This window comes from Scyliorhinus torazame, chromosome 15, assembly GCF_047496885.1.
Source record: "Scyliorhinus torazame isolate Kashiwa2021f chromosome 15, sScyTor2.1, whole genome shotgun sequence".
In the NCBI taxonomy this organism is placed as follows: domain Eukaryota; kingdom Metazoa; phylum Chordata; class Chondrichthyes; order Carcharhiniformes; family Scyliorhinidae; genus Scyliorhinus; species Scyliorhinus torazame.
This window is the reverse complement of record NC_092721.1, coordinates 23,825,151-23,849,446: the sequence shown is the minus strand read 5'-3', so window position 1 is coordinate 23,849,446 and position 24,296 is coordinate 23,825,151. Positions and strand designations below refer to the sequence as shown.

Here is a 24,296-nt window from a genome sequence, read left to right as displayed (position 1 = left end):
GGGACCCTGGAGCTGTGAAGCAACTGTGCTAACCATTGTGCTGCCATGACGCCTATTCGGAAGCGCAGACGGCTCTTTGTCAACACTGGGTTGGGAATGTTAACTGTGTGGATTTCAAGGGGGGGGGGGGGGGGGTTGGCTTGCTTTCACACCCCTGCACTGACTAAGTGACTGGTGTGGGGGTGTTGGGTGCAGTGTCGCTGCAGTGCAAGGCAGCCCCGCACAGCCAGCGGGGCTGGGAGGACCGCACCGTTCCTCCGGGGCTGGCCAGCCTATCCCGGCGTGCAGCGCTCTCCCCCTCTCTCCGTCAGAACGGCGGATCCAAGATGGCAGCGTCGTCGGCTCGGAGTCTGAGGAGCGGAGAAACGGGCAGCTGAACGCCGCGACCTGACCGCACACCCGCGCCGCCCCGCCCCGCCCCGCCCCACCCCCTCTTCGCGGGCGGACGGGCCCTTCTCCTCGGGGCCGCGAAGGATGCGGAAATCGGGAGCGACCAATTGAGAAGCTAGAAGGAGAGAGAGAGAAGCCTGTCCGGGCTTGAGAGGGGAGGGGGGCCCTCACTCTCTTCCCTCGGCCGCCCACCCACCTCGGATCCTCGTGAGGGCCCCGGGGTGGGGGGGCCGGTGGGGAGGGGTGTGAGAAGCCGCTCAACCCCATCTCGACCTCTTCCCCACCCCCCTCTCCCCTCAGCTCCCTCCGCCCGGAGGATGATGTGTTCGGCTCCATCTCCTCACACTCCCGGTGCTGCCGCCGCCGCCTCCTCCTCCTTCTTCTGCACCCCGCACATGGAGCCCGGTTACCCGCCCACCGCCGCCACCTCCTCCTCCCTCTACACCGACTCGCTCTTCTTCCCGGCGCCCGATCCCCGGATTGCTGCTGGAGGAGGAGGGATGGAGGCTGGGGCCGGCCGGGTCCAGCACCAGCTGCTGTCAGGAAAGCTGCTCGGCCACAAGTACCAGCGGCTCTTCGCCGCCGCCCTGGACACCCAGCACGGCAGGTAAAGCCCGACTCTCGCACAGGGGCACAAAGGGTACAGGACACACACACAACGAACGTGCAGAAATTGCTATCTCCCCTGGACTATTTTGCAATAAATCATTGTCTCTTGTGCAAGATTATAAGCATGAACATGTTTGCCCTTATGTCAATGTAACGTGCATCGTGTCAAGTCAGATTTGGATTAGTTGTTATTTGTTGTGCTGCTTACCCGGCGTTAGAACCCCGGGCTTGTCAAGGTTTATAACCACTGGGATATATTTGCACATGGGGCTTGATGTTTTTGTTTTAAAATGAAACACACACAGGCGCTGCTGGGCGTTTAGTTAGCCGGGCCCAGCAGAACGTGTTCAGATGTCGGCTTGGTTGGCAAAACGCATGGCGTCTTAAGTCGATTTTGTGTTGAGACAGGGAGCTGGTGACATACACCTCACCTCGGGGTGAGTGTGGGCCGGAATGGGTCCCTCTCCTTCAGCCTTGGTGCCCAAACCCCGGGGTGACTGACAGCTTTTTGTTGCTTCTGTGCACGACATGTTCTTGAAGAAAAATAAATGTGAGGCGTTGCCTTGAGGGCTTAGTCAATGATGCCAAGTTTCTTCGTTAATATTGCGAAATGATGCAAAGTGTCTGTGGGATAAAGATTGTGCTTTTGTTTGTATTTGTAGCTTAGGTTGCAATTACTGTTTCGCATCTCTCCTGAGCAAACCTTTAGCTAACAGCAACACTAGAGAGACTCGTGGAAACTGGCTGCCAGGGCGTCAAAATTTGAGTCCAGGCCCGTCGCTGTCAGTGTTTCAGAGTAAATGTAGGGTCATGACCCATTCCACCTCTTAAACAGCAGTGGATGTCAGTGACCGGACGCAATCGTAGAAAGACATTTAAAAAAAACATCAGATCTGTTCTGGATGCAGTCAGGGCCATTTACAGTTGACGTTTAGCGATGGGTTTCTCTTCCTCTGATCCTAAGGCACACAATAGGTCGGATAAAGCTTTCATAATGTTGTGAAATGGTGTTCAGTTAATCACGTGCGTCGGTGAAAACGAAACCTATGGTGCAGGACAATGAAACGATGGAACTGGCTTTCATCTAATATAGCAGCACATCGTATATCTTGAACAAAAGTCATTAATACTAGGCAATTTAAATTCATATACTGCATTCGCTCTTGCTATGACGGACCTTTTTGTTATTTGGAGTATGATGTGGTAACGCACCGTACGTGGATTACCTAATCCATTTGGACGTTGCAGGGTGGAGCTTTGTTTTTCTCCTTATGATTCGACTGCAAATCAGCAGTGAACGCAACAGACAAGGAATGCCCAGAGCCCACTGCACTGAGGTAGCATTGTTTTACTGAGCAGCAACAATGAGTAGAAACACATTGGTACCAACACGTTCCTTATTCAGCAATGCGTTTTTTTTGTCGGGGGGGGGGGGGAGGGTAGGAATGAGTGCAGATAACAGATTTGAGGGGTTACAGCATTCCGTGGAGATATGCAGCTGAATCACACATACAAAAATCTTCTTGCAAGGCGTTAATATTCATTGTGATAATCAGCAGTATTAACACTACATCTTGTGTGTTGGAATTTATTTGTCAATGTTGGGTGATTGGTGCAAATTACAGAACGCAGCAGTGCAGAGGAAGACAGTGTTAGATTGTTAGGATGTTCAAACTAATTACTGGACATTGTTTGAAAGTATTTTTGTTATACATGTTTGGAGCTGCCAAGTGTAGACACTCAGTACATGGTTGTATTGGTTGTGTCACCAACCAGTTCATGTCATTCTCAATATTCTAGTCCGTTAAAACACATTTTGAACATGGAATACTATGGTGCATCTGATAAATGAAAAGCCACATCCTCTTTGTAAAAGGTAACTTATGAAGCCAGCTAAATAGAAAATTATAATTACAGTTGAAGTTTGGTGAAAATATTCCAGTTCAATTATTAGGCTATGCCCTGTATATATTCTGCAAAAGACTTGTAATCTCTCATCATTAATGTTGGAACCAGTTCATGATGCTCTCTTATGCATTACAAGTTGTTAGCATGTCAGCATTCACTGCAAGGTTGTTGTCAACATGTGAGCCATTGTATTCTTGTTTATTGCCTTACTTTTTACTTAGCATCTCTGCCTGGGTGCTATCAAAATGAGATTTGTATGATATGCAGGAGAATTGAGATTATTACCATGCAAGTGACATGCAGATGAAGTATTTACGATGCAGCACATTGAGATTTTGCAATAACATCTGTTTAGTTCTATGTGCTTTTAGCCTGTACGTGTAGTGGAATCTGCAGTGTTTGCAGCATCTGTTCAATTTACAAATGATGGACAAAGTTTTCAATAGAATCCTGTGATTTGAGCTAAAGTACTTTTCTCATTGATTTAAAGGTGTTCACTTGTATACAAAGGACATTTAATTGTTCTTTAATTTAACCGTATTGTTCTGTGACTCCATCCGAAGTACATTTACAGTTCTTTAATGCGCCAAGTGTCAAATGTACATGGATAATTGTGCACCCATCCTGTGAGTTAATGAACCTCAGTGACCCTTGTCTTACTGGGTGAGCACAGTACGAAATCTTACAACACCAGGTTAAAGTCCAACAGGTTTGTTTCAATGTCACACAGGGTGTGACAGGGTGACCAGGGCCCAATAACAAAATCTTGAGACAAGAAGTTCTGAATATCTCAAATGTTCTGGGTTTGACTTTATAAACTGTCAAATAAGATTGCAATAAATAGATCTATCCAAATAAAGGTGATGGAGATCACATCTACTTACATGAGCGATAAGATGGAGCAAACTCATTGTATCTTTTTAACTTTAAAATTAGTGTAAGGGGTTAATGGCTTGAGATGACTTACTGCAAGTAAAGAAGTTCTTTTCATTTGCTTACTATTAGTTTCAATGCTCATGCAGAGATAGGTACAGTCCATGCAAAACCTATGATGATCAGTTGATGGTCAATACTTGATACTCTGATGTTTTGAGCTTCGAAAATAAGCTATCAATAATTTTGCAGTGAGCAAGAAAATATAACTGAAAAAGAAGCGTTATAAATTTAAGTTGGTCAACAAGCGTGATCTATGATATATATGCAAGCAATTTTCTTTGAATATCATAACACCTAATGTTAACTGCCCTCAATACATAACTGCTTGATATTTGTTTCTTGTAGTGCAGTGATGAGAAATGATATTTGCATTAATGTTAAATGGCAATACAATTAAATTTTATTCTCCTTGACATTTGTTTGCCAATTGAAGAAGCTTTACCATGACAGAATACTGTTGTGGTTTTCATTTTTATAATTAAATATTAGAAAATTATTATAATTTGTATACAAAATGTGGAAAATTGAGAATCTGACCTTGTGCTCTATAAACACAGGCTACAATACTTGATGTTCATTTTAATAGATGTTACTCATAATTCTTATGCTACACGTTGTTTAAAACAGGATAAAATGACACCAATTTTTGTTCAGTGATTAACTACCTAACAGTTTATATGTAAGCCCTAGAATAACCAATTTTTGGAAACATTGGATACCAAAATTAACAAATGTTTAAAAATAAAGACTTGTGTGTTGGCACAGTGGCTAGCACTGCTGCGTCACAGTGCCAGGGACCCCGGGTTCAATTTGGCCCTGGGTTGCTACCTGTGTTGAGCTTGTATGTTCTCCCTGTGTCACATGCATATATTGTAAATAGATCTGCTGGTGCGTAAAGTGGGGAATAGCCCATTTAAATTGTGAAATCTTTGAATAAATGTTTCATTTGTAACTTAATGTTTATGCCAATGGGCAGTATGGTAGCACAGTGATGGGCGGCACGGCAGCACAGTGGGTAGCACTGTCGCTTCACTGCTCCAGGGTCCCAGGTTCGATTCCCAGCTTGGGCCACTATCTGTGCGGAGTCGGCATGTTCTCGTGTCTGCGTGGGTTTCCTCCGGGAGCTCCGGTTTCCTCCCACAGTCCAAATGTGTGCAGGTTAGGTGGATTGGCCTTGCTAAATTGCCCTTGGTGTCCAAAGAGGTTGGGTGGGGATGCTGGGTTACAGGTATGGGGCGGAGGTGTGGTCTTCGAGGGGTAGAAAGTTGAGCACAGCACAAAGAGTTAATCTATACTTAAAAATCTTAGATATGTTTTAGGCTTTGCATCACTGAGATTGAGACAACATTTTAATTGTTGCTGGTTGAGTGACTAATTTTAGCATGATTAATGTGCTGTATCATTTTTATTTGCTTCTTTGAAATTTCCATGCCAATCTGCTAATTGGAAGAACTTGAGATACTACTATGTCTGCTGGTTGTTGAGTGTCATAGGGATTTTTTAAAAACTTGATTTTGTTGATAGATTTTCATTTTCCTGAATATCACAGCAGATAAAATGTTTGTGGACATAGAAAAGCCATCTTGAGGGTCAGTTGACCAAACTTTCGAGCATGTGTTTGTGGGTTAATGCCAGAGGTTCAAAAATAGTGTTCAATTTACTGCAGGTGCTCATAAGATTAGTTGAGATTACATAATTCTCTGTGAACTTTATTCTGCTTTAGTACGAGCTTTTATAACTTTGACAACAGGTTGTACAAATTTTGATACATGCTTGAGAGAAAAAAAAACATAGGTTTATGGTGAATAATTCAAGTTTCATTTTTGTCTGGTTTCGGGGATTCCAATCTGTGGCTTTGCCCATTATTTAAGTCTTAGCAAAGATGAGTAGCAAAGAATAACAAAATCTGTGAGGACATGATGTTTCAGTTACATAATTCAAGGTCTGACAGGCTCAATCAGTTCCCAGGACACATGACTGGGTCAGGAACCCCCCCCCAAAATCATTTGGCACCAATTGGCACTGGGTTGGCAGTCTCTAACTGCAGTATGGTTCTTGTGGGAAGGGGAAATGGTTCATGCTGGAGTGATAAAATGACATACTCTTTGAGAATGGAATGCTTGAAGCTGTCATTGTATTAATTCTTTGTGACAGGATTTTTCAAAGTGTGGGTCCCGACCCGCTGGTGGATTGCGGAGTGATCAGTTGCGGCGTCCCGCGGTGGTCCCGATCACGGGAGATATGCCCAACGGCTGCTTCCGGATTTTACATTGAGAATGGTGGACGCTGCTGCCTTTTAAATGAAAATAAATGAGGCTGTGTGCAGTCTTGAGGCCAGAAGCAGCATCAGAGCGTAGATCATGCGCCTTGCACGTACACCTGATGTCAACTTCCCTCCATGTACATGCTTTTGGTGCCAAATCATGGAGCAGAGCTGATTCCATTTTCCAGATTCTGGCAAGAGGACTGTAAAGGTGGTTTGTTTTCTTAAAAGCAAAAGATGGCCAGAGACTCAAATAGGTAGTGTAACTAATGGACAGGATCTCACAACAGAATCTGCTGGCGAGAGCTGCGCAGGAGAGTCCAGGGCAGCATCGAGCAGTGCTAGTGTTAGCTCTGTACAAAGCTCCAGGGCCTCTCGTTAACAGCCTACAAAGAAGAAACTTAACTCTGGAACAAACCAGAATAAAGATGATTTCTTGTGGTATGGTTTTGTCAATTGTGCCAATGCAAATAAAGATGCAAAGCCCATGTCTGTTATATGCAGGGAGGTACTGGCAAATGAGAGCAGAATTTTCAAATTTTGAAAGAGAAAGTGATGAGTGAAAAATTCCTTTTGAGGTTGAGATGCTGGAGTCAGTAACTTACAGCTGATTCCAAATTAAAAGACTGACCTGTGACAGCACATTAAAAATACGGTAAAAGCCCATGAGGCTGTCAGCGTTCTGGAGTAGCATCTCCCAGGAGTATTCAGAGTTGATTAAAACAAGTATTTTGTTGCTATTGCCCTTCACGACGGCCTACATGTGCGAGGTTGGAATTTCTGTTTTCATAAAGATGAAGACAGCATAAAGGAACTAGCTGAAGTCTACACCTGATATGTGGCATTTCCCTCTCCTTTGAAACTGATTTGAGTGAGATTGTGAGGACCAAGCATGCTCCCCTTTTATTACTTTTGGAAGTTAACTTTAATTCAAATGTAATAAATATATACCAGTTATTTGAATAAATGTAGTCAATGAAATTTACTGTTCTCACGGGAATTTTGTGCTGTGGCAAATATTTTCTGTCTAACTCGGGAAATGAAATAGTTGCATATCTGGGATGGTGAATACAGGAACTGCAACTGTGCCAGTGGAACCTCTACAAGAACCAAGTTGCTTCAGATAAAGCAATCCATTGTCCAGAATTTAAACATTAATTTGTTACTGTAGGCAATGTGGCAGTTGTCAGATATGTCAGGTTTGTGGCTACTCATACTTGCGCTCTAATACTGAAATATTCTGGCCAATGACAGGAATAATTTTAGAAATTGACTGCCACTTAAAAAAAATGTTTTCCTGGCAAAGGCAGCATTTATTGCCCATCCCTAATTGCTCTTCTAAGGTAGTGAGCTGCCACTTTGAACTGTTGTATCCTATGTTGTGTAGATATACTCGGAGTGCTGGGAGGGAGTTCCAGGATTTTGACTTGGCGATGATGAAGGACCAGCGATTTGTAGTACTATATTCCAAACTCAGATCGATGTGTAGCTTGGAGGGGAATTGCAGATGCTGGTGTTCCCATCTAGGCAACAAAAACGCTCCTGGTCTTCGAAGGTGCTGTCAAAGGAAGTAGCTGTAGTGTATTTTTAATGTGGTACTCACTGTAGCCACTGTGCGCTGGTGGTAGTGGAAGTTAATGCTTACGTTGGTGAATGGGATGCCAGTCAGGTAGGCTGCTTTGTCCTGGATGTTGTTGAGCTTCTTGAGTGCTGTTGGACTGCACTCATCCAGGCAAGTGGAGCCATTCCATTACACTCCTGACTTGTGTCTTGTAGATTGTGGGCAGACTTTGGTGAGTTACTTGCCACAAAATTCCCAGCATTTGACCTGCTCTTGTAGCCACAATATTTATATGGCTAGTCTAATTCAGTTTCTGATCGGGTAGTTGGTGATGGTGGAAGATTCAGTGATAATATTGTTGAATCAAGGGAAGATGGTTAGACTCTTATTTTGGTAAGGTCATTGCCTGGCTGTTGTTTGGTGTTAATGTTACTTGTTCATCAGCTCAAGCTGGAATATGTCTTGCTATATGTGGACATGGTGTACATTGTTATCTAGAGTTGTTTCTAGCTATTCATCAGAAATTACCCTGTTCCACCCTGTTAGTCGAAAGTGGATGACTTCCCATATGCCACATTCTTTGCTCCATTCACTTTATTAATATCTTTTATTTTTACATTTCCATTTACACTGTTTATATTATTGCCTATTTTTGCATTGTTGGCAAATTTGGGTATGCAGCTTTTAACTCATTAATAAATAGTGAATCGTTGAGGCCCCAACCCAGATCCATGCAAGACACCATGGCAGAATTTATCAGTAGCGCTGTTCCTAACGCTGCAACAGGAAGTGGGTACCAATTCTCTTTTTCTTTTTGCTGCTTCCCACATAATTTTGATTAAAATTTAAGTGCTGGCGGCATGCATAAGAGACACGTGCCATCATATTGTGGAGAAGCTTTTCCATGGTGAAACCCCCCCTGTCAGCTGTCAATGCAGCTGGTACGTGCAGGCTATACAAGAGCCTCCTGGACAAACCGCACGGTTCTTCATGACAGTTACAACTTACCTGTCCAACGCCATAGGCATTAACATAAGAGTTATTGAGAGCATTAAGGTGGCACAGATGTTTTCAAATTTAAATTTCACGTATAAATATTTAGCATCACATTGGTTTCACTTTATTCATGTGCGCAACATCGCTATTTGTTGGGACTAGAGAGCTAAATGCACTGGCATGCATCATGGTCGGCCTGTGCTGATTGTTACAGGGGTGTTAGGAACATTTCTTCGTTGTGGATGAAACAATGCTGTGTTCACTGCTTACTGAATGTTCATGGTGATATCCAATGTTGCACTTGTCATTTTGTGGTTGGAGGCTCAACAAACCCTCCCTCCTATGCATTATAAAGGACATTGTCAAAGATCACACTCAGCAAGAATAATTGAAATATTGCAGGTGAATTAAAAGCCCTGTAAGGACTCTGCCAGCCAACACCCTGGAATGGATCCACATGTGGACTGTACTGATAGTGCCCTTTCATCCCCTTATTTGTTTTCTTTGACTGAATTCCACACTCAGGATGCCAGGTCGTTCCCCCTTCTATTACATAAGAACAGGAGTAGGCCATCTGGCCCCTCGAGCCTGCTCCGCCATTTAATGAGATCATGGCTGATCTTTGTGGACTCAGCTCCACTCTCCGGCCCGTACACCATATCCCCGAATCCCTTTATTCTTTAGAAAGGCATCTATCTTTTTCTTAAAAACGTTTAAAGAAGGAGCCTCAACTGCTTCACTGGGCAAGGAATTCCAGAGATTCACAACCCTTTGGGTGACGAAGTTCCTCCTACACTCCGTCCTTAATCTACCTCCCCTTATTTTGAGGCTATGCCCCCTAGTTCTGCTTTCCCCGACCAGTGGAAACAACCTGCCCGCATCTATCCTATCTATTCCCTTCATAATTTTATATGTCTCCATAAGATGCCCCGCAACCTTCTAAACTCCAATGAGTACAGTCCCAGTCTACTCAACCTCTCGTCATAATCTAATCCCCATAACTCTGGGATCAACTTGGTGAATCTCCTCTGCACTCCCTCCAGTGCCAATATGTCCTTTCTCAGGTAAGGAGACCAAAACTGAACACAATACTCCAGATGCGACCTCACCAACACCCTATACAATTGCATTCTTCCAAGGCCCTGAACCCCACCCACCACTCACTCACCCTTTTTGGTCCCAAGTCTTGCAAGCTGCTGTTGTCGCGCACCCCTCCCTTGTGCCACAGAGTTCAGCCAAAAAATCCTCCTGACCTCAAGACACAACTGACAAATCCACTGTTGCATGCCACAGGGTGACCTGATATTAACCTGGTGCCATGAGCTTCTTGTGCAACACTGACTTTATCTTGAAGGGAGGATGTAACTTTTAACAGCTTTACACTAATGAATATTCATGATATGCAAATATATTACAAGTGGGAACCCACCTCAAGATAGCGTGAGGTCCGACACACTGCAAACATGTTGCTGACTTAATCTCTACCCAGCAGTGAATATGGTTACCGAGAGTCCTAATATCTTTAACAATCAGGATTAAATATCTTCATAACATTCAATGAACATTCTGTACAATAGGGCTTTTGCTCCAGTTTGTTTATTATCAAGGGTACTCTGCTCACCTGATTGGCATTGGCACTCTGTTTCAAAACAGTAAGTGATGGATGAAGTCATTGTTCAGAAATAGTTTTGTGTAAATTAGTGTTCTGATAGGTGTGTTGAGCTGTTGTTAGGATCATCACAACCTGAATTTTGTGTTTAGTGGCAAGGTGAAGGCACTCACTTAAAACACTTAAAAGAAAGCTTATTCCAAAAGTGTTTGGCATGGATGGGGAGGTGGTGGCATAGTGGTATTAGTAAACCAGAAACCCACGGTAATGCTCTGGGAACCTGGGTTCGAATCCCACCACTGCAGACAATGAAATTTTAATTCAATAAAAAATCTTGGAATAAAAGTCTAATGATGACAATGAAACCATTGCCGATTGTCGTAAAAACCCATCTGGTTCACTAATGACCTTCAGGGAAGGAAATCTGCCATCCTTAACTTGTCTGGCCTACATGTGACTCCAGACCCACGGCAATGTGGTTGACTCGTAACTGCCCCCTCAAGGATAATGAGAGACGGTCAATAAATGCCCGCATCCCATGAACGAATTAAAAAAAAAGAAAATGTCACCGTTCCTGATTATGGTGCCGGTGACTTTAATGTCATCAAGCAGGTTAAATAAAAATAATTTTCTCTAGAAACTAGAAAGTAATAAAGAGGTTTTGTCCACTTTTATTTCATAATTCACACAGTGAGATGAAGATTGGGGCATGCATTTGAGATTCGGTTCGAATCTGAAGCTTAAATATCATCAAACCTCTCAAACTTCTTTTCTCAAGGTGTAAATTTTTTCCGACTATTTTTACAGTGAGAATAATAGCTGAAAAGGTGGATGTTCACATTAATTCAGTGATTTCTTTTCTAAAAAAATGAATTTAGAGTAGCCAATTTTTTTTTTCAATTACGGGGCAATATAGCGTGGCCAATCCACCTAACCCGCACATCTTTGTGTTGTGGGGGTCAGATCCATGCAAACATGGGGAGAATGTGCAAACTCCACACGGACAGTGACCTGGGGCAGAATCGAAAGCGGGCCCTCGGCGGCGCGAGGCAGCTGTGCTAACCACTGCTCCACCATGCCGCCCCATAATTCAGTGATTTCTAACTGATTTTCACCGGCGAGAACTTCAACAAGAACACGCTGTGGAGAAGTGGGAAAGCAGAGATAGCATCTTGTAGAGTTCTGTTTGACTGCACCTGTGCCGTCAGTTTCACAAAGTGATGACGATGAATAGAGTTCCGCCTTCATTAAAACTTCAAAACCCGGCCAGTGTGATGAAGCTAGAATCAATCGCGTGATGTTGAAACAAATGTTTTGCTTTCACATATATATTTGAAAAATATTAGCTACGACTTGGATGCGGCGAGCGGTCGTTTACAAGGCGGCTCCATTAAGCAAACCGCTTTTGGCCCTTGTCACCCAATTTACGGGTGTAATTTAAAAAAAGAGGAAGCAAATTTGTGCTTACCAGTCTCTCCTCCGATGTGGAATGCCTGCAGGTGGTAAAACCAGGCAGTAGACTCGTAAAAGCACCGCACCTGATACGGCAGCACCATATGGTGAGGGGAAAACGAGGTCTTTGTTGTGCCTCCCACCTCCAAGGTGGCTTCCTCGATTGCTCCAGCAACATCTTCCACCATCAACTGCCTTTGTTTATGTAACTCTCCCAGAAGGAATTCCATCAATTTCTCTGTTAGCTCCAAGGAAGGCGTCGATTGGCGAAGGTACAGCGGCGGATGGAGGCACAAGGCACGAAGATCCGTGAGATGGAATAGGAAGTCTCGGATCATAGCGACCAGATTACCTCTTTAGAGGCTGAGGTTTTGTTGATGGCGAAGACCCAAAAGGAGTTTCTAATCCTAAAAAAGGACAAAGATCCCCTTAGTGTGGGTCTTACAGGCCGAATTCACTATTAAACACTGATGCGAAAATGCTAGCGAAATGTTTGGAGGGGTGCTTACCAGGAGTGATCTCTGAGGTCAAACAGGATTTGTCAGGGGCTGACCGTTGTCATCTAACTTCAGTTGCGCAGGTGCCGGAGGTAATCATTTCCATGCGGAGAAGGTCTTTGACCTTGTGGAGTGGAGCAATCTCTTCGAGGTCGTGGGACGATTTGGGTTTGGCCCTACTTTTATTTCCTGGGTGAAATTGTTATATAATGCCCCGATGGCTAGTGTCTGGGCCAATGCTATGAGCTCAGGATATTTCCAACTACCCGGGCACAAGATGGGGATGCCTGCTGTCTCCACTATTGTTCGTGCTAGAGATTGAACCATTGGCCATTGTGCTTAGATTGTCACGGGAATGGAAAGATATTGAGAGGGGGTTGAGCAACATAGTGTCCCTTTACACGGACGATTTGTTGTACGTTTCTGATCTTCAACAGATATGTGAGAAATTATGGAACTGTTGAAAAATGTTGCATCCTTTTCAGGGTATAGATTGAATATGAGCAAGAGTGAGATCTTCCCAGTAAATTCCCTGGGGAAGAGGACAGATTTGTGGAGACTATCTTTTAAACTGGCCAGGACGCAGTTTAGGTAGTTGGGGATTGAGGCGGCTCACGATTGGACACTGTTACATGAACTGAACTGGACTGGTCTGGTGGAGGAGGCCTCTTGTGTAGGGTTGTTTCATAGGGCGTTGGTTATGGTCCCTCTTCTGTTCTCCCTGGTCAGTCTCTAGATGAGCATGGTGGTAGCGGCATCTTTGGTATAAACCCAAAAGGAGTGCCATCTTTAACAACTTAGAACCAGTTTAGACAACATTTTGGAGTGAGGGACATGTCTTTACTGTCACCAATTTGTGATAATTCTAGGTTTGCACGCTGAGGGCTGGACATTATGTGCAGGATAAGGAGGAGAAAAGGGCTTGAGGTTCAGGGATTTTTTTTGTGGAAGGTAGGTTTGGGGATCTAGAGGAGATGGAGCAAAAATTTCAACTCCCAAGGGTGTGTTCATTTAGGTATTTGCAGGTGAGGAACTTTATTACTTAAGAGTTGCCCTTGTTCCCTCATTTGCCAAGACCCACACTGAAAGATAGGATGCTAACACGGAATGCGATGGGACAAGGGAAGATCTACGATATGAGTGTTTGCTGGAGACGTGGAAACCATCACTTGAAGAGGTGAAGGGGAAGTGGGAATTAGAGCTGGGCCGAGGGAGGACTGTGGAGTGATATCCTGCAAAGGTGAACTTTACCTCCTCCTGCGCTAGGTTGAGCTTATACAGTTTCAAGTAGTACATAGAATGCACTTAATTAAGATGTGTATGAGTGAGTCTTCCCTGGAGTGGAGGACAGGTGTGAGCATTGTTCAGGAGGGCCTGCGAATCACTCATGCATATTCTGGTCCTGCCCCAAGGTAGTTGGGTTCTGAGTCTCCTTTTTTGAGATCATGTTGGAGATCATTGGGGTAAAGCTGGAGCCGTGTCCGCTGGTGGCGATCGTTGGGGTGTCAGACTCTCCAGAGCTCCTTGAGGGGTGGAAGACTGACGTCTTGGCCTTTGCCTCCTTTGTGGCTCGGAGGTGAGTCCTGCTTGGATTGAGGTTGGCGGTGGACCTCGGAATGATTGAGTGACCTGGCAGAATTCCTGTGATTGGGAAAGATTAATTATGCCCTGAGCGGGTTGGAAGAAAGATACTATTCCACGTGGATGCTGTTCATCATTCTCTTTAAGGACCTGTTCGTGGCCAGCAGTTAGGGGTTGGGAGGGGAGGAGGATAATGGGGTTGAGGGGGGGGAAGGGGGGTTAGGAGAGTCAGGGTTGTTACTGTTACTTTGTTAAAATAAAAATGACAAGCTGTTTATAAGATATAGTTAAGCCTTTGTATGTAAGAGTTTGATGATGTTTGGAATAAAATATATTAAAATAAATACTTGTTACACATTTGGAGTAGGAAACTATGCTGAGGCGATCTACTGAGGTAAAAGCCATGAATTCAAGGGTTTTGTAATAACCAGGATGTCCAGAAGTTTACCATCTTGCTTATAACTAGTCAATATTGTGTTTTTTACCAAAGGAAAAACATTGTGCACTGGCAGAGATGTGCTGCAAGGATTGGAGATTTTGCAATCTGTGATGGGGATATGATTCATAACTCTAGTACATAGATTTTTAAGGTGTGATGGGTTATTCCGGGTGTGTAGGTATGTAATGCTAAAATGTAGCCGCACGCCCTTCTTGGTTTTGTGCAAGATGCATGTTTTGATGGAGATTTTTCTGTTTTGCATAGTTACTTTCTACTAGCAAAGTTGCTGATTTTTATTTTAAATATTATATTGTGTTTTTATATCGTTCCAAACAGCAATTGTGTGTATCTTTTTAATGATCCACCATATTAAGTGCCAGGTCTGTTTTGTGGATGTTTTAATGTTGTGGTTATTGGCATTTTGGAATCTAGCCATTTATCTTGACAGATTTGTTTGACGTGATGCCAGAAAAGAGAAGTACAAGAACATAAGACTTTACAATGAAAAGTTAAAACTTTGTGTAGGGCATTTTGATCAATACATCAGCATTCCTGGAGATTCCCTGCCTGGGAGACAGAAGGAAGCATGGTTTGACATTTCTTTGTGCCTTAAATGTATCTGTCACACACACCTTCCAGTCTAGCTAGAGTATATGTGTGTGTGTGTGTTATTTCTGCCAGTTGGGAAGACACAGAACACATTATGTGCAGAGCAGTGTTGTTGAGTGTTAGAGTTCTACTTGAAATTTTAAGAATGCTCATGTTCCTTTGTGCAACAACTTTATAAATTGCAGGTTTTAAAGCTCTTTGGTTTTCGAATTTCCCATTTACTGTACTGAGTTCCACTAACCATGACTGTGGCATATTTTTTGTGTTCCGAGTTAACTGATTGCAGACAACCTGGCTGTGAGGAAGTTAACAATTCGCATAGAATTATAGAAAGTAGGAGTAGGCCATTCAGCTCTTCGAGCCTTACCACCATTCATTATGACCATGGCTGTTCATCCAGTTTTGTAGCCGAATCCCGCCTCCTCCCTCCCCCAATTCCTTTGGTCCCCTTTGTTATATCTAACTGCTTTGGTCCCCAAGAGCTATATCTAACTGCTTCTTGAAACATACAATGTTATGGCCTCAACTAGTTTCTGTGGTAGTGGATTCCATAAGCTGACCGCTCTCTGGGTGAAGAAATTTCTCCTTATCTCTGTCCTAAACAATCTACCCTGTATCCTTAGACTGTGACCCCTGGTTCTGGATACCCTCACCATCGGGAGCATCATTCTTGCATTTACCCTATCTAGTTTTGTTAGAATTTGATAGGTTTCTATGAGATCCTCCTCATTCTTCTGAACTCCAGCGAATACAATCCTGTCTGACTCAATCTCTCCTTATACATCAGTCCTGTCATCCCTGGAATCGATCTGGTAATTTTTTGCTGCACTCACCCTGAGAACAGGAACACCCTTTCTCAGACAAGTAGACCAATGCTGCACACAATATCCCAGGTGTGGCCTCACCAATTGCAGGAAGCCATCTCTGCTCCTGCACTCAAATCCTCTCGCAATAAAAGCCAACATACCATTTGGGGCAGCACGGTAGCACAGTTGCTTCACAGCTCCAGGGTCCCAAGTTTGATTCCCAGCTTGGGTCATTGTCTGTGCGGAGTTTGCACATTCTCCCCGTGTCTGCGTGGGTTTCCTCCGAGTGCTCCGGTTTCCTCCCACAGTCCAAAGATGTGCAGGTTAGGTGGATTGGCCATACTAAATTGCCCTTAGTGTCCAAGAAGATGAGTTGGGGTTACTGGGTTACGGGGATAGGGTGCAGGTGTGAACTTAAGTAGGGTGCTCTTTCTAAGAGCCGGTGCAGACTCAATGGGTCGAATGGCCTCCTTCTGCACTGTAAATTCAATGAATCTATGATTTGCCTTCTTTATTGCCTACTGCACGTGCATTCTTGCCTTCAGCACTGGTGTATGAGAACACCCAGCTCTCGTTGCACATTCCCCTCTCCTAATTTATGGCTATTTAGATAATCTGCCGCCTTGTTTCTGCTACCAAAGTGGATAATCTCACATTTATCCAAATTTCCTGCATCTGCCATTCATTTGCCCACTCACTCAACTTGTCCAAATCACACCGAAGGATCTCTGCATCCTCATCACAGCACACCTTCCCAGCCAGCCTAGTGTCATCTGCAAATTTGGAGATATGACTCCCCCTCGTCCACTTCATCAGCTACACCATCAAGAATTTCAGTCGATTTGTCAAGCATGATTTCTCTTCCATAAATCCATGCTGAATCTTTCTGATCCTACCACTATTTTCCAAGTGTCTGCTATAAAATCCTTTATAATGGATTCTAGAATTTTCCCCACTACCGACATCAGACATACTGGTCTATAATTCCTGTTTTCTCTCTACCTCCCTTTTAAAATAGGTTACATTAGCTATCCTCCAATCTGTAGGGACTGTTCCAGAGTCTTTAGAATCTTGGAAGATGACCACTTTCTCAAGCACTGGGATGAACATTATCAGGCCATGGGGATATATCGGCTTTCAATCCCATTAATTTCCCCAAACCATTTTTCTACCAGTGCTGATCTCCTTCAGTTACTCCCTCTCATTAAACCTTGTGTTCCCCAACATTTCTGGTATGTTATTTGTGACCTCCTTTGTGAAGACAGAACCAAAGTATGTATTTAATTAGTCAACCATTTCTTTGTTCCCCATTATAAATTCCTCTGTTTCTGACTGTAAGGGACCTACATTTGTCTTCACTAATCTTTTTCTTTTCACATACCTGTTCCCTGCAATAAATTACCCAGCATTTCTGCCTCTGAGCACTTTCAAGTGACCCCTCTTCAAAGTAGATTTTCTTATGGGTTTGAGTAGAATGAGCCCTTCTGTGATGGATTGCTTGACGTGGGAAGCAGTGTCGTTAGACTCTGTTCTGGGACTGCCTTTGCTCACTGCATACATCAGTGTAGGGCTTGAGTAATTGTTGCCTAAATTTATCTGTTACTGACACGAGCACAGCAAATAATTCAGAGGACTAAACAAAACTGCAAGGGTATAGTGATAACTGACAAATGATCTGTTGATGTGAAGTGGCACAGGTTTGTTAATATTTATAGTTTGGGGGAAAGCTGGGGTTTAGGTTCCCAGGACATTGAAAGAAGATTTCAAATGGCTTAGTCACACAATTAGCTAATAGATTTCACGGGAAGCGGTAAGATTAAAGTTGAGATGCAATGTAATGTTGGGAAGACCACAGTTGAAGTACATTGCGTAGTTTTGGGTCTAATACAATGTTAATTCTATAGGATTCTGCCAGTTATAAAGAAATACATATTAAAAAGTGCAACTGTTTTCATTGAAGCAAATGTTATTGGTGATATAATCCCACCTGATATTTTAATTACTCTTGTGTAGATACTGGACCAGACCCCAATATTTGTTAGGATACCGGACGAGAACCCCCCAAAAATGGTTTTAATTTGTAAAACTGTGAGGAAAGGAAAGTGATGACTCTGACCATTGATCTTTTATGTTAAAACCAACTTTAATTTAAACACAGAATTAACCACATTAACACCAAAGAAACTGGCTTTACAATCAGCAGATAAACAGTTCTTAAACAAAAGGAAAAACGTGAACTCACTATCTATACCCATTACTAACTCCAACTATGCAACACAATACAGTTAAAATGCCACTTGTAAATAAAGTTAACAAACCAGTTACTTTCTTAGCTGTGTAGAGACTTTCAGAGAGAGATCCTTACCTGAGCAGAACCAGTTCATATCTGCTCAATCTATTGCACCTTCCATCAATTACATCATCGGTAAGCCACTAAGTATCTCTCCTCCTTCCCCTGTGGCGCCCCCCCCCCCCCCACACCCCAAATAAATGATTACACTTCAGGGAATCTCCAGCCAATCTAAACACAATTTCTTTAGACCTTTATCTGTAACCAAGTAATTGGTCAAAATGAATACCATACCACACTTAGAGCTTTAGCAGACAAGTCTGGGCACATTAATCTCGGGTCTTTAAAAATATTGCTGCAACAAATATATACCTTAACCCAGTAAAATATTACTGCAACAGATAAAATATAACATATAACAATTTTTACATTCATCACATTCCCGATTGAAATCAACAGTGAAGAATATTGGGGAGGCTGTAAAACTGGTGCTTCATCTGATCCAGTGAATTATTTGGCAAATTAAGTTTAAAAGTACCCCCTGTCAGTTGTAAGAATGGAATAGATGGGTTGTTGAAGAAAAAGGGGGGTGGGGGGGGAATAAAGGATAGTGACTACAAGGTCATCAAGTGGAATTAATGTTCCTCATGGTGGATGAGTAACAGCATAACATGGAGGTATATGTTTTCATATTATCTATTGTGTACTCCTCTGTATTAGTTGACGCAGCTGCCAACAGTCGCCACCTGGGCTGCAATCATTTATTTCTGGCAAGCTGTAGGGAGCAACAATGTGTAGAGTTTTTCTTGTCAAAAGGAAGCGCGTTTGGGTAAGAAAAACTTGGGACTGTACACTGCTTTATAGTCCACTCGTATTCTGAAGAAAGATTGAGTGGTGGTTGGGTGACTCAGATTTATGCTTCCATATTGGACTTCGAGATCTTTTCAGCAAATACTTTGTTGTTAGTAAATGACTCAGCCATTCAAGCTCACAGTAATTGAAATCTACTTGTAGATCACTGCTTTATACTGTTTTGACTTCACCTGGGCATAATATTTTTATATTATTCCAAATGTAGGGTGGCAGGGTGACTCAGTGGTTAGCATTGTTGCCTCACGGTACCGAGGACCCCCGTCCTTGTAGAGTTTGCACATTCTCCCCGTGTCTGCTTGGGTCTCACCCCCACAACCCAAAAAAAAGATGTGTAAGGGAGGCCATGCTAAATTGCCCCTTAATTTGAAAAAAAGAGAATTGGGTACTCTAAATTTTTTGAAAAATTATTTTAAAAGTTTGGATCTCCCTAGCATTAGGCAGAATTTGGGGAATGCCTGGATCGTGAAACCAAGGATAATGAGTATTTTCAAGATGCCCTACATTCACCCTTTGCAATTGAATCTTGCACAGTGATGTGGTGCACTCCATAATCCTGGAGTGTTGCAATCCATCTGGCAGCTTTGAAATCAGAAATTGATATGTTTTTGCAGAACACACTGGAGTTTATTCTCTCTGCTGTTCTGTGTGCTGAAAGTTTGTTATGGTAAACATGATCAAATGGAAAACGCAAACTTGGGCACGTCAAAGACCAAAAAGTAAAATGAAACGCTAGTTGATAAGACATCTTTTCATAGATTATTCAATCGGCGCTCCTCGTGAAGTGGTGTTTAAACAGCTGTGTCCAGATTTTTGCAAGCTAGCAATGAATTTGAACTAATCGGCCTAAAGAACAGTGTGTTTGTGATGTGACGTGTTGACTCCACCAGGCCATTCAAAACTAATAGCATGGTGGAAATAGAATTGGATAACTTGTCTCCACATTCGCAGCCAATACTTTGCGTTAGAAACGTGGCAACCATGTTTTGCTAATTGACTAAGCATGTATGGAATAATAGGGAATTAACAGTGGGCACCAAGATATGGGTGTAACAGATATGCTTTCTGAGCACACTGCCGTATGATAGAGATCTGAGCCATCTGCATTCATTTTCTAAATATCAACTGGAGCAATAAAATTCCTGACAGAAGTTATTGAAGCCAAGTTGTCAAGGCTTTTCAATAACTTTCAACGGTAGACATCTACAATGGCTTGATCATCTATATTGTGAGAAGGTGAACATATTTCAAAGAAAATGCAGCAGTTCCTTCTGGGCTGGAATGTTTTCTAATTTACCTAGTCCGAGAACTAATTATGTTACATAAAGGATAATGGCTGTGCTTCATGGTGAGTTAGATGGATAAACAGGATAGAGTGTTTGCCAAGCTTTTCACTACTCCGAATATACTGAAGAACACCATTGAGAATGCAACACTTTTTTGATGTTTAGACACTTTTGTTGGTGAGAAAATACATTGACCAACTTGCATATAAGTAAGCTGTTGGTTGAGATGAATATTGGCCAGGCTACTTAATAGTGCTAGGAGATTTTTACACTCACCTGTGAGGACAGATGGTTCAACATTTTAAGTGAAAGATGTCATGCACCAAGTGTAGCATTCACTCACTATTGCTCTGAATGCTATCATATGTTATGTGCTAAAGTTTAAAATGAGGCTGTGAACTCACAACCTTATGTCTGAGAGTTGACACGGCTGACACCTAAAATTTTAATTTTCCAGAGAAGTGCATATTTATTAGATTGGAAAACAAGGGATTACTGACTTGAAATACCAAATTTTGTATTACTTAAATTCAGACTGCAGATATACAATGGCTAAGGACCTGAGTGTAGACTCAGGGGACTGACACTATTTAAACCACACAAACTCACTGTCCCTCCAAAGGTCAGTCAGCAACACAGCATCACGTTGTGTAGGTCAGTCTAAAACTGAAATTTATTTTGAAAACTCACCAACATAAGACTACATAGAGACTGACATTGAGATGCTTAAAATTAAATAAGTTGCAAAATAATAAAAACTCAAGTTTTGTTCTTTTTTGTAGTAGGTTATTTTCTTAACTTTGAGATGATCTTTCCAGTGCTCTTTCCAAGAGCCGGTGCAGACTCGATGGGCCGAATGGCCTCCTTCTGCACTGTAAATTCTATGATACATGGATGGTCCCTGACAAACCTCTTTGGTTGGTTTTCAGGAATAGGCTGTTTGAAGCATGTTAGTTATAGATGAAAGAAAATCCCATGGCTCATGTACTGGTTTCCCTGGCAAAGTTCAGATTCTTTCAATGAACACATAATTAAGGTATTAACTATTGATAATTATTAAGGGAATGAAGCTGTCTTGGTTATTTGGGGCTTTATTTTACTTGGCTTACAGAAGTTGTAGTGCCTGGTCTTCAAATTCACCATTGCCCCTACAGGGACCATGACTTATCCAATTTCTTGTAACAGAATTAATTAACTGTATCCTAGCTAATCTGTAGATAAGTAGCATGTTTGCAACTGGGAAACAATTTGCATCTGAACCTTTTTTATTTTTACCAGCATACCATCACCCAGTATTTTCATCGTCATATAAATATTGTAGAAATTTCCCTGATAAAGACGTTAAAATGCAAGGGTTTTTATGCCACCTGGACATGTTCAATTTGTTCCTTGCTCACTTGAAGATGGGTACCATGACACCTTGGGAGCTGTAGTTTAATTCCACGTTTCTATTAACTTGCCGATTTTAACATGTGAATTTCTTTTTTCTAATTAGCATTTAGCCATCAATGTGGCAACAGTGAGGAAATAAATCTTTCCATATTTCCAGGCCCACAAGTATTAAAACACGATTAAATCAGTAAATAAATATAAGTGCAAACAGGCCTGATTTATTTGGGCTTTTAACTGCTTACTGAGTTAACCTTCTGGCAAAATCAACGATTAGGTGGGCAGTGATATAAAGGTTTGTAAATTGACTCTTATCTGTACAGAATTTCTTACAGAAATTTTGATCAAACCGGAACATTTCCTGTAACTAGATGGTGTTTATACAAAATCATATGTGATTAGGAGCAAATTTTCACTTGTATGCTCTGAAAGGAATGGGTTCTATTGGCATAAGTAACTTCTGTGTCTAGTTTCTAGGATTATACTTCAATTCTTCGCTAACCTAATTATTCAATCATAGAACATAGAACTGTACAGCACAGTACAGGCCCTTCGGCCCACGCTGTTGTGCCGAACTAGTCTGAAACTAAGATCAAATCAACCTACTCCCAATCATTCTCGTGCACTCCATATGCCTATCCAATAACCGCTTGAAAGTTCCTAAAGTGTCCGACTCCACTACCATAGCTGGGAGTACGTTCCACGCCCCAACCACTCTCTAAGTAAAGAATCTACCTCTGACAGTCCTCCTATATCTTCCACCATGAACCTTATAGTTATGCCCCCTTGTAACAGCTACATCCACCCGAGGTAAAAGTCGCTGAACATCCACTCTATCTATCCCTCTCATCATCTTAATACACCTCAATTAAGTCACCTCTCATCCTCCTTCGCTCTAATGAGAAAAGCCCTAGCTCCCTCAACCTTTCCTCATACGACCTACCCTCCAATCCATGCAGCATCCTGGTAAATCTCCTTTGCACCCTTTCCAATGCTTCCACGTCCTTCCGATAATGAGGCGATCAGAACTGCACACAATACTCCAAATGTGGTCTAACCAAGGTCTTGTACAGCCGCAGCATAACCTCACGGCTCTTAAACTCAATCCCCCTGTTAATAAATGCTAACACACTATAGGCTTTCTTCACGGCTCTATCCACTTGGATGGCAACTTTCAGAGATCTATGGACATGAACTCCGAGATTTCTCTGCTCCTCCACATTCTCCAGAATCCTGCCGTTAACCCTGTAATCTGCATTCAAATTTGTCCTACCAAAATGAATCACCTCACACTTATCAGGGTTAAACGCCATCTGCCACTTTTCAGCCCAGCTCTGCATCCTCTCAATGTCTCTTTGCAGCCTACAACAGCCCTCCACATTATTCAGTACTCCACCAATCTTGGTATTATCAGCAAATTTATTAACCCAACCTTCAACTCCATCATTCCAAGTCATTGATAAAAATCACAAATAGCAAAGGACCAGCACTGATCCCTGTGGTACACTGTTGGTGACTGGGCTACAGGATGAAAATTTACCATCTACCACCACCCTCTGTCTTCTATGTGATAGCCTGTTACTGATCCAATCGGCCGAATTTCCTTCTATGCCATGCCTCCTTACTTTCTGCATGAGCCGACCATGGGGCACCTTATCAAACGCCGTACTAAAATCCATGTATATGACATCAACTGCTCTACCGTCATCTATGTGCTTAGTTACCTCCTCAAAGAATACAATCAAACTTGTGAGGCAAGACTTACCCCTCACAAATCCGTGCTGACTATCCTGGATTAAGCTGTATCTTTCCAAATGATCATAAATCCTATCCCTCAGGACCTTTTCCAATAATTTACCCATGACCGAAGTGAGACTAACCGGCCTATAATTCCCAGGGTTATACCTATTCCCTTTCTTGAACAAGGGAACAACATTCGCCTCTCTCCAGTCTTCTGGCACTATTCCTGTAGACAGTGAGGACATAAAGATCAAAGCCAAAGGCTCTGCAATCTCATCCCTCGCCTCCCAAAGAATCCTAGGATATATCCCAACCTTGTCTCTCAAGCTTCTCAAAAGTTCTAACACATCTTCCTTCCGAATAGCTACCTCCTCCAGCCTACCAGCCTGTATCGCACTATCCTCCTAAACAACATGGCCCCTCTCCTTTGTGAACACTGAAGAAAAGTATTCATTTAGGGCCTCTCCTATATCTTCAGACTCCATGCACACGTTCCCACAGTCCTTGACCGGCCCTAACTTCACCTTGGTCATTCTTTTATTCCTCACATAAATGTAAAAAGCCTTGGGGTTTTCCTTGATCCTACCCGCCAAGGACATCTCATGCCCCTTCCTAGCTCTCCTAAGCCCTTTCTTGAGCTCCTTCCTAGCTATCTTGTATCCCTCAAGTGCCCTAACTGAACCTTGTTTTCTCATCCTTACATAAGCCCCCTTCTTCCTCTTGACAAGACATTCAACACCTTTTGTAAACCATGGTTCCCTCACTCGACCATTTCCTCCCTGCCTGACAGGGACATACATATCAAGGACACGCAGTATTTGCCCCTTGAACAAGCTCCACATCTCAATTGTGCCTATCCCTGACAGTTCCTGTTTCCATCTTATGCTCCCCAATTCTTGCCTAATCGCATCGTAATTACCCTTACCCCAGTTATAAACCTTGCCCTGCTGTATGTTCCTATCCCTCTCCATTGCTATAGTGAAAGTCACCGAATTGTGATCACTATCTCCAAAGTGCTATCCCACAACCAAATCTAACGTTTGGCCCGGTTCATTACCCAGTACC

At 42.7% G+C, this 24,296-nt stretch overlaps 1 protein-coding gene across 19 annotated transcripts in view; it reads left to right on the top strand.

The window, feature by feature from the left end:
• The first annotated feature begins 318 nt into the window (after window positions 1-318).
• Window positions 319-24,296, top strand: part of mycbp2 (MYC binding protein 2) — a 224,287-nt gene continuing 200,309 nt past the window's right edge. For 10 of the 19 annotated variants that reach the window (XM_072476174.1, XM_072476181.1, XM_072476189.1 and 7 more), the window contains exon 1: window positions 319-997. In XM_072476174.1, the coding sequence (XP_072332275.1) occupies window positions 708-997 (290 nt within the window). In that variant the 5' untranslated portion in view covers window positions 319-707. The remainder of the gene's footprint in view (window positions 998-24,296) is intronic. The other 9 variants (XM_072476182.1, XM_072476193.1, XM_072476188.1 and 6 more) reach the window with 1 other exon arrangement.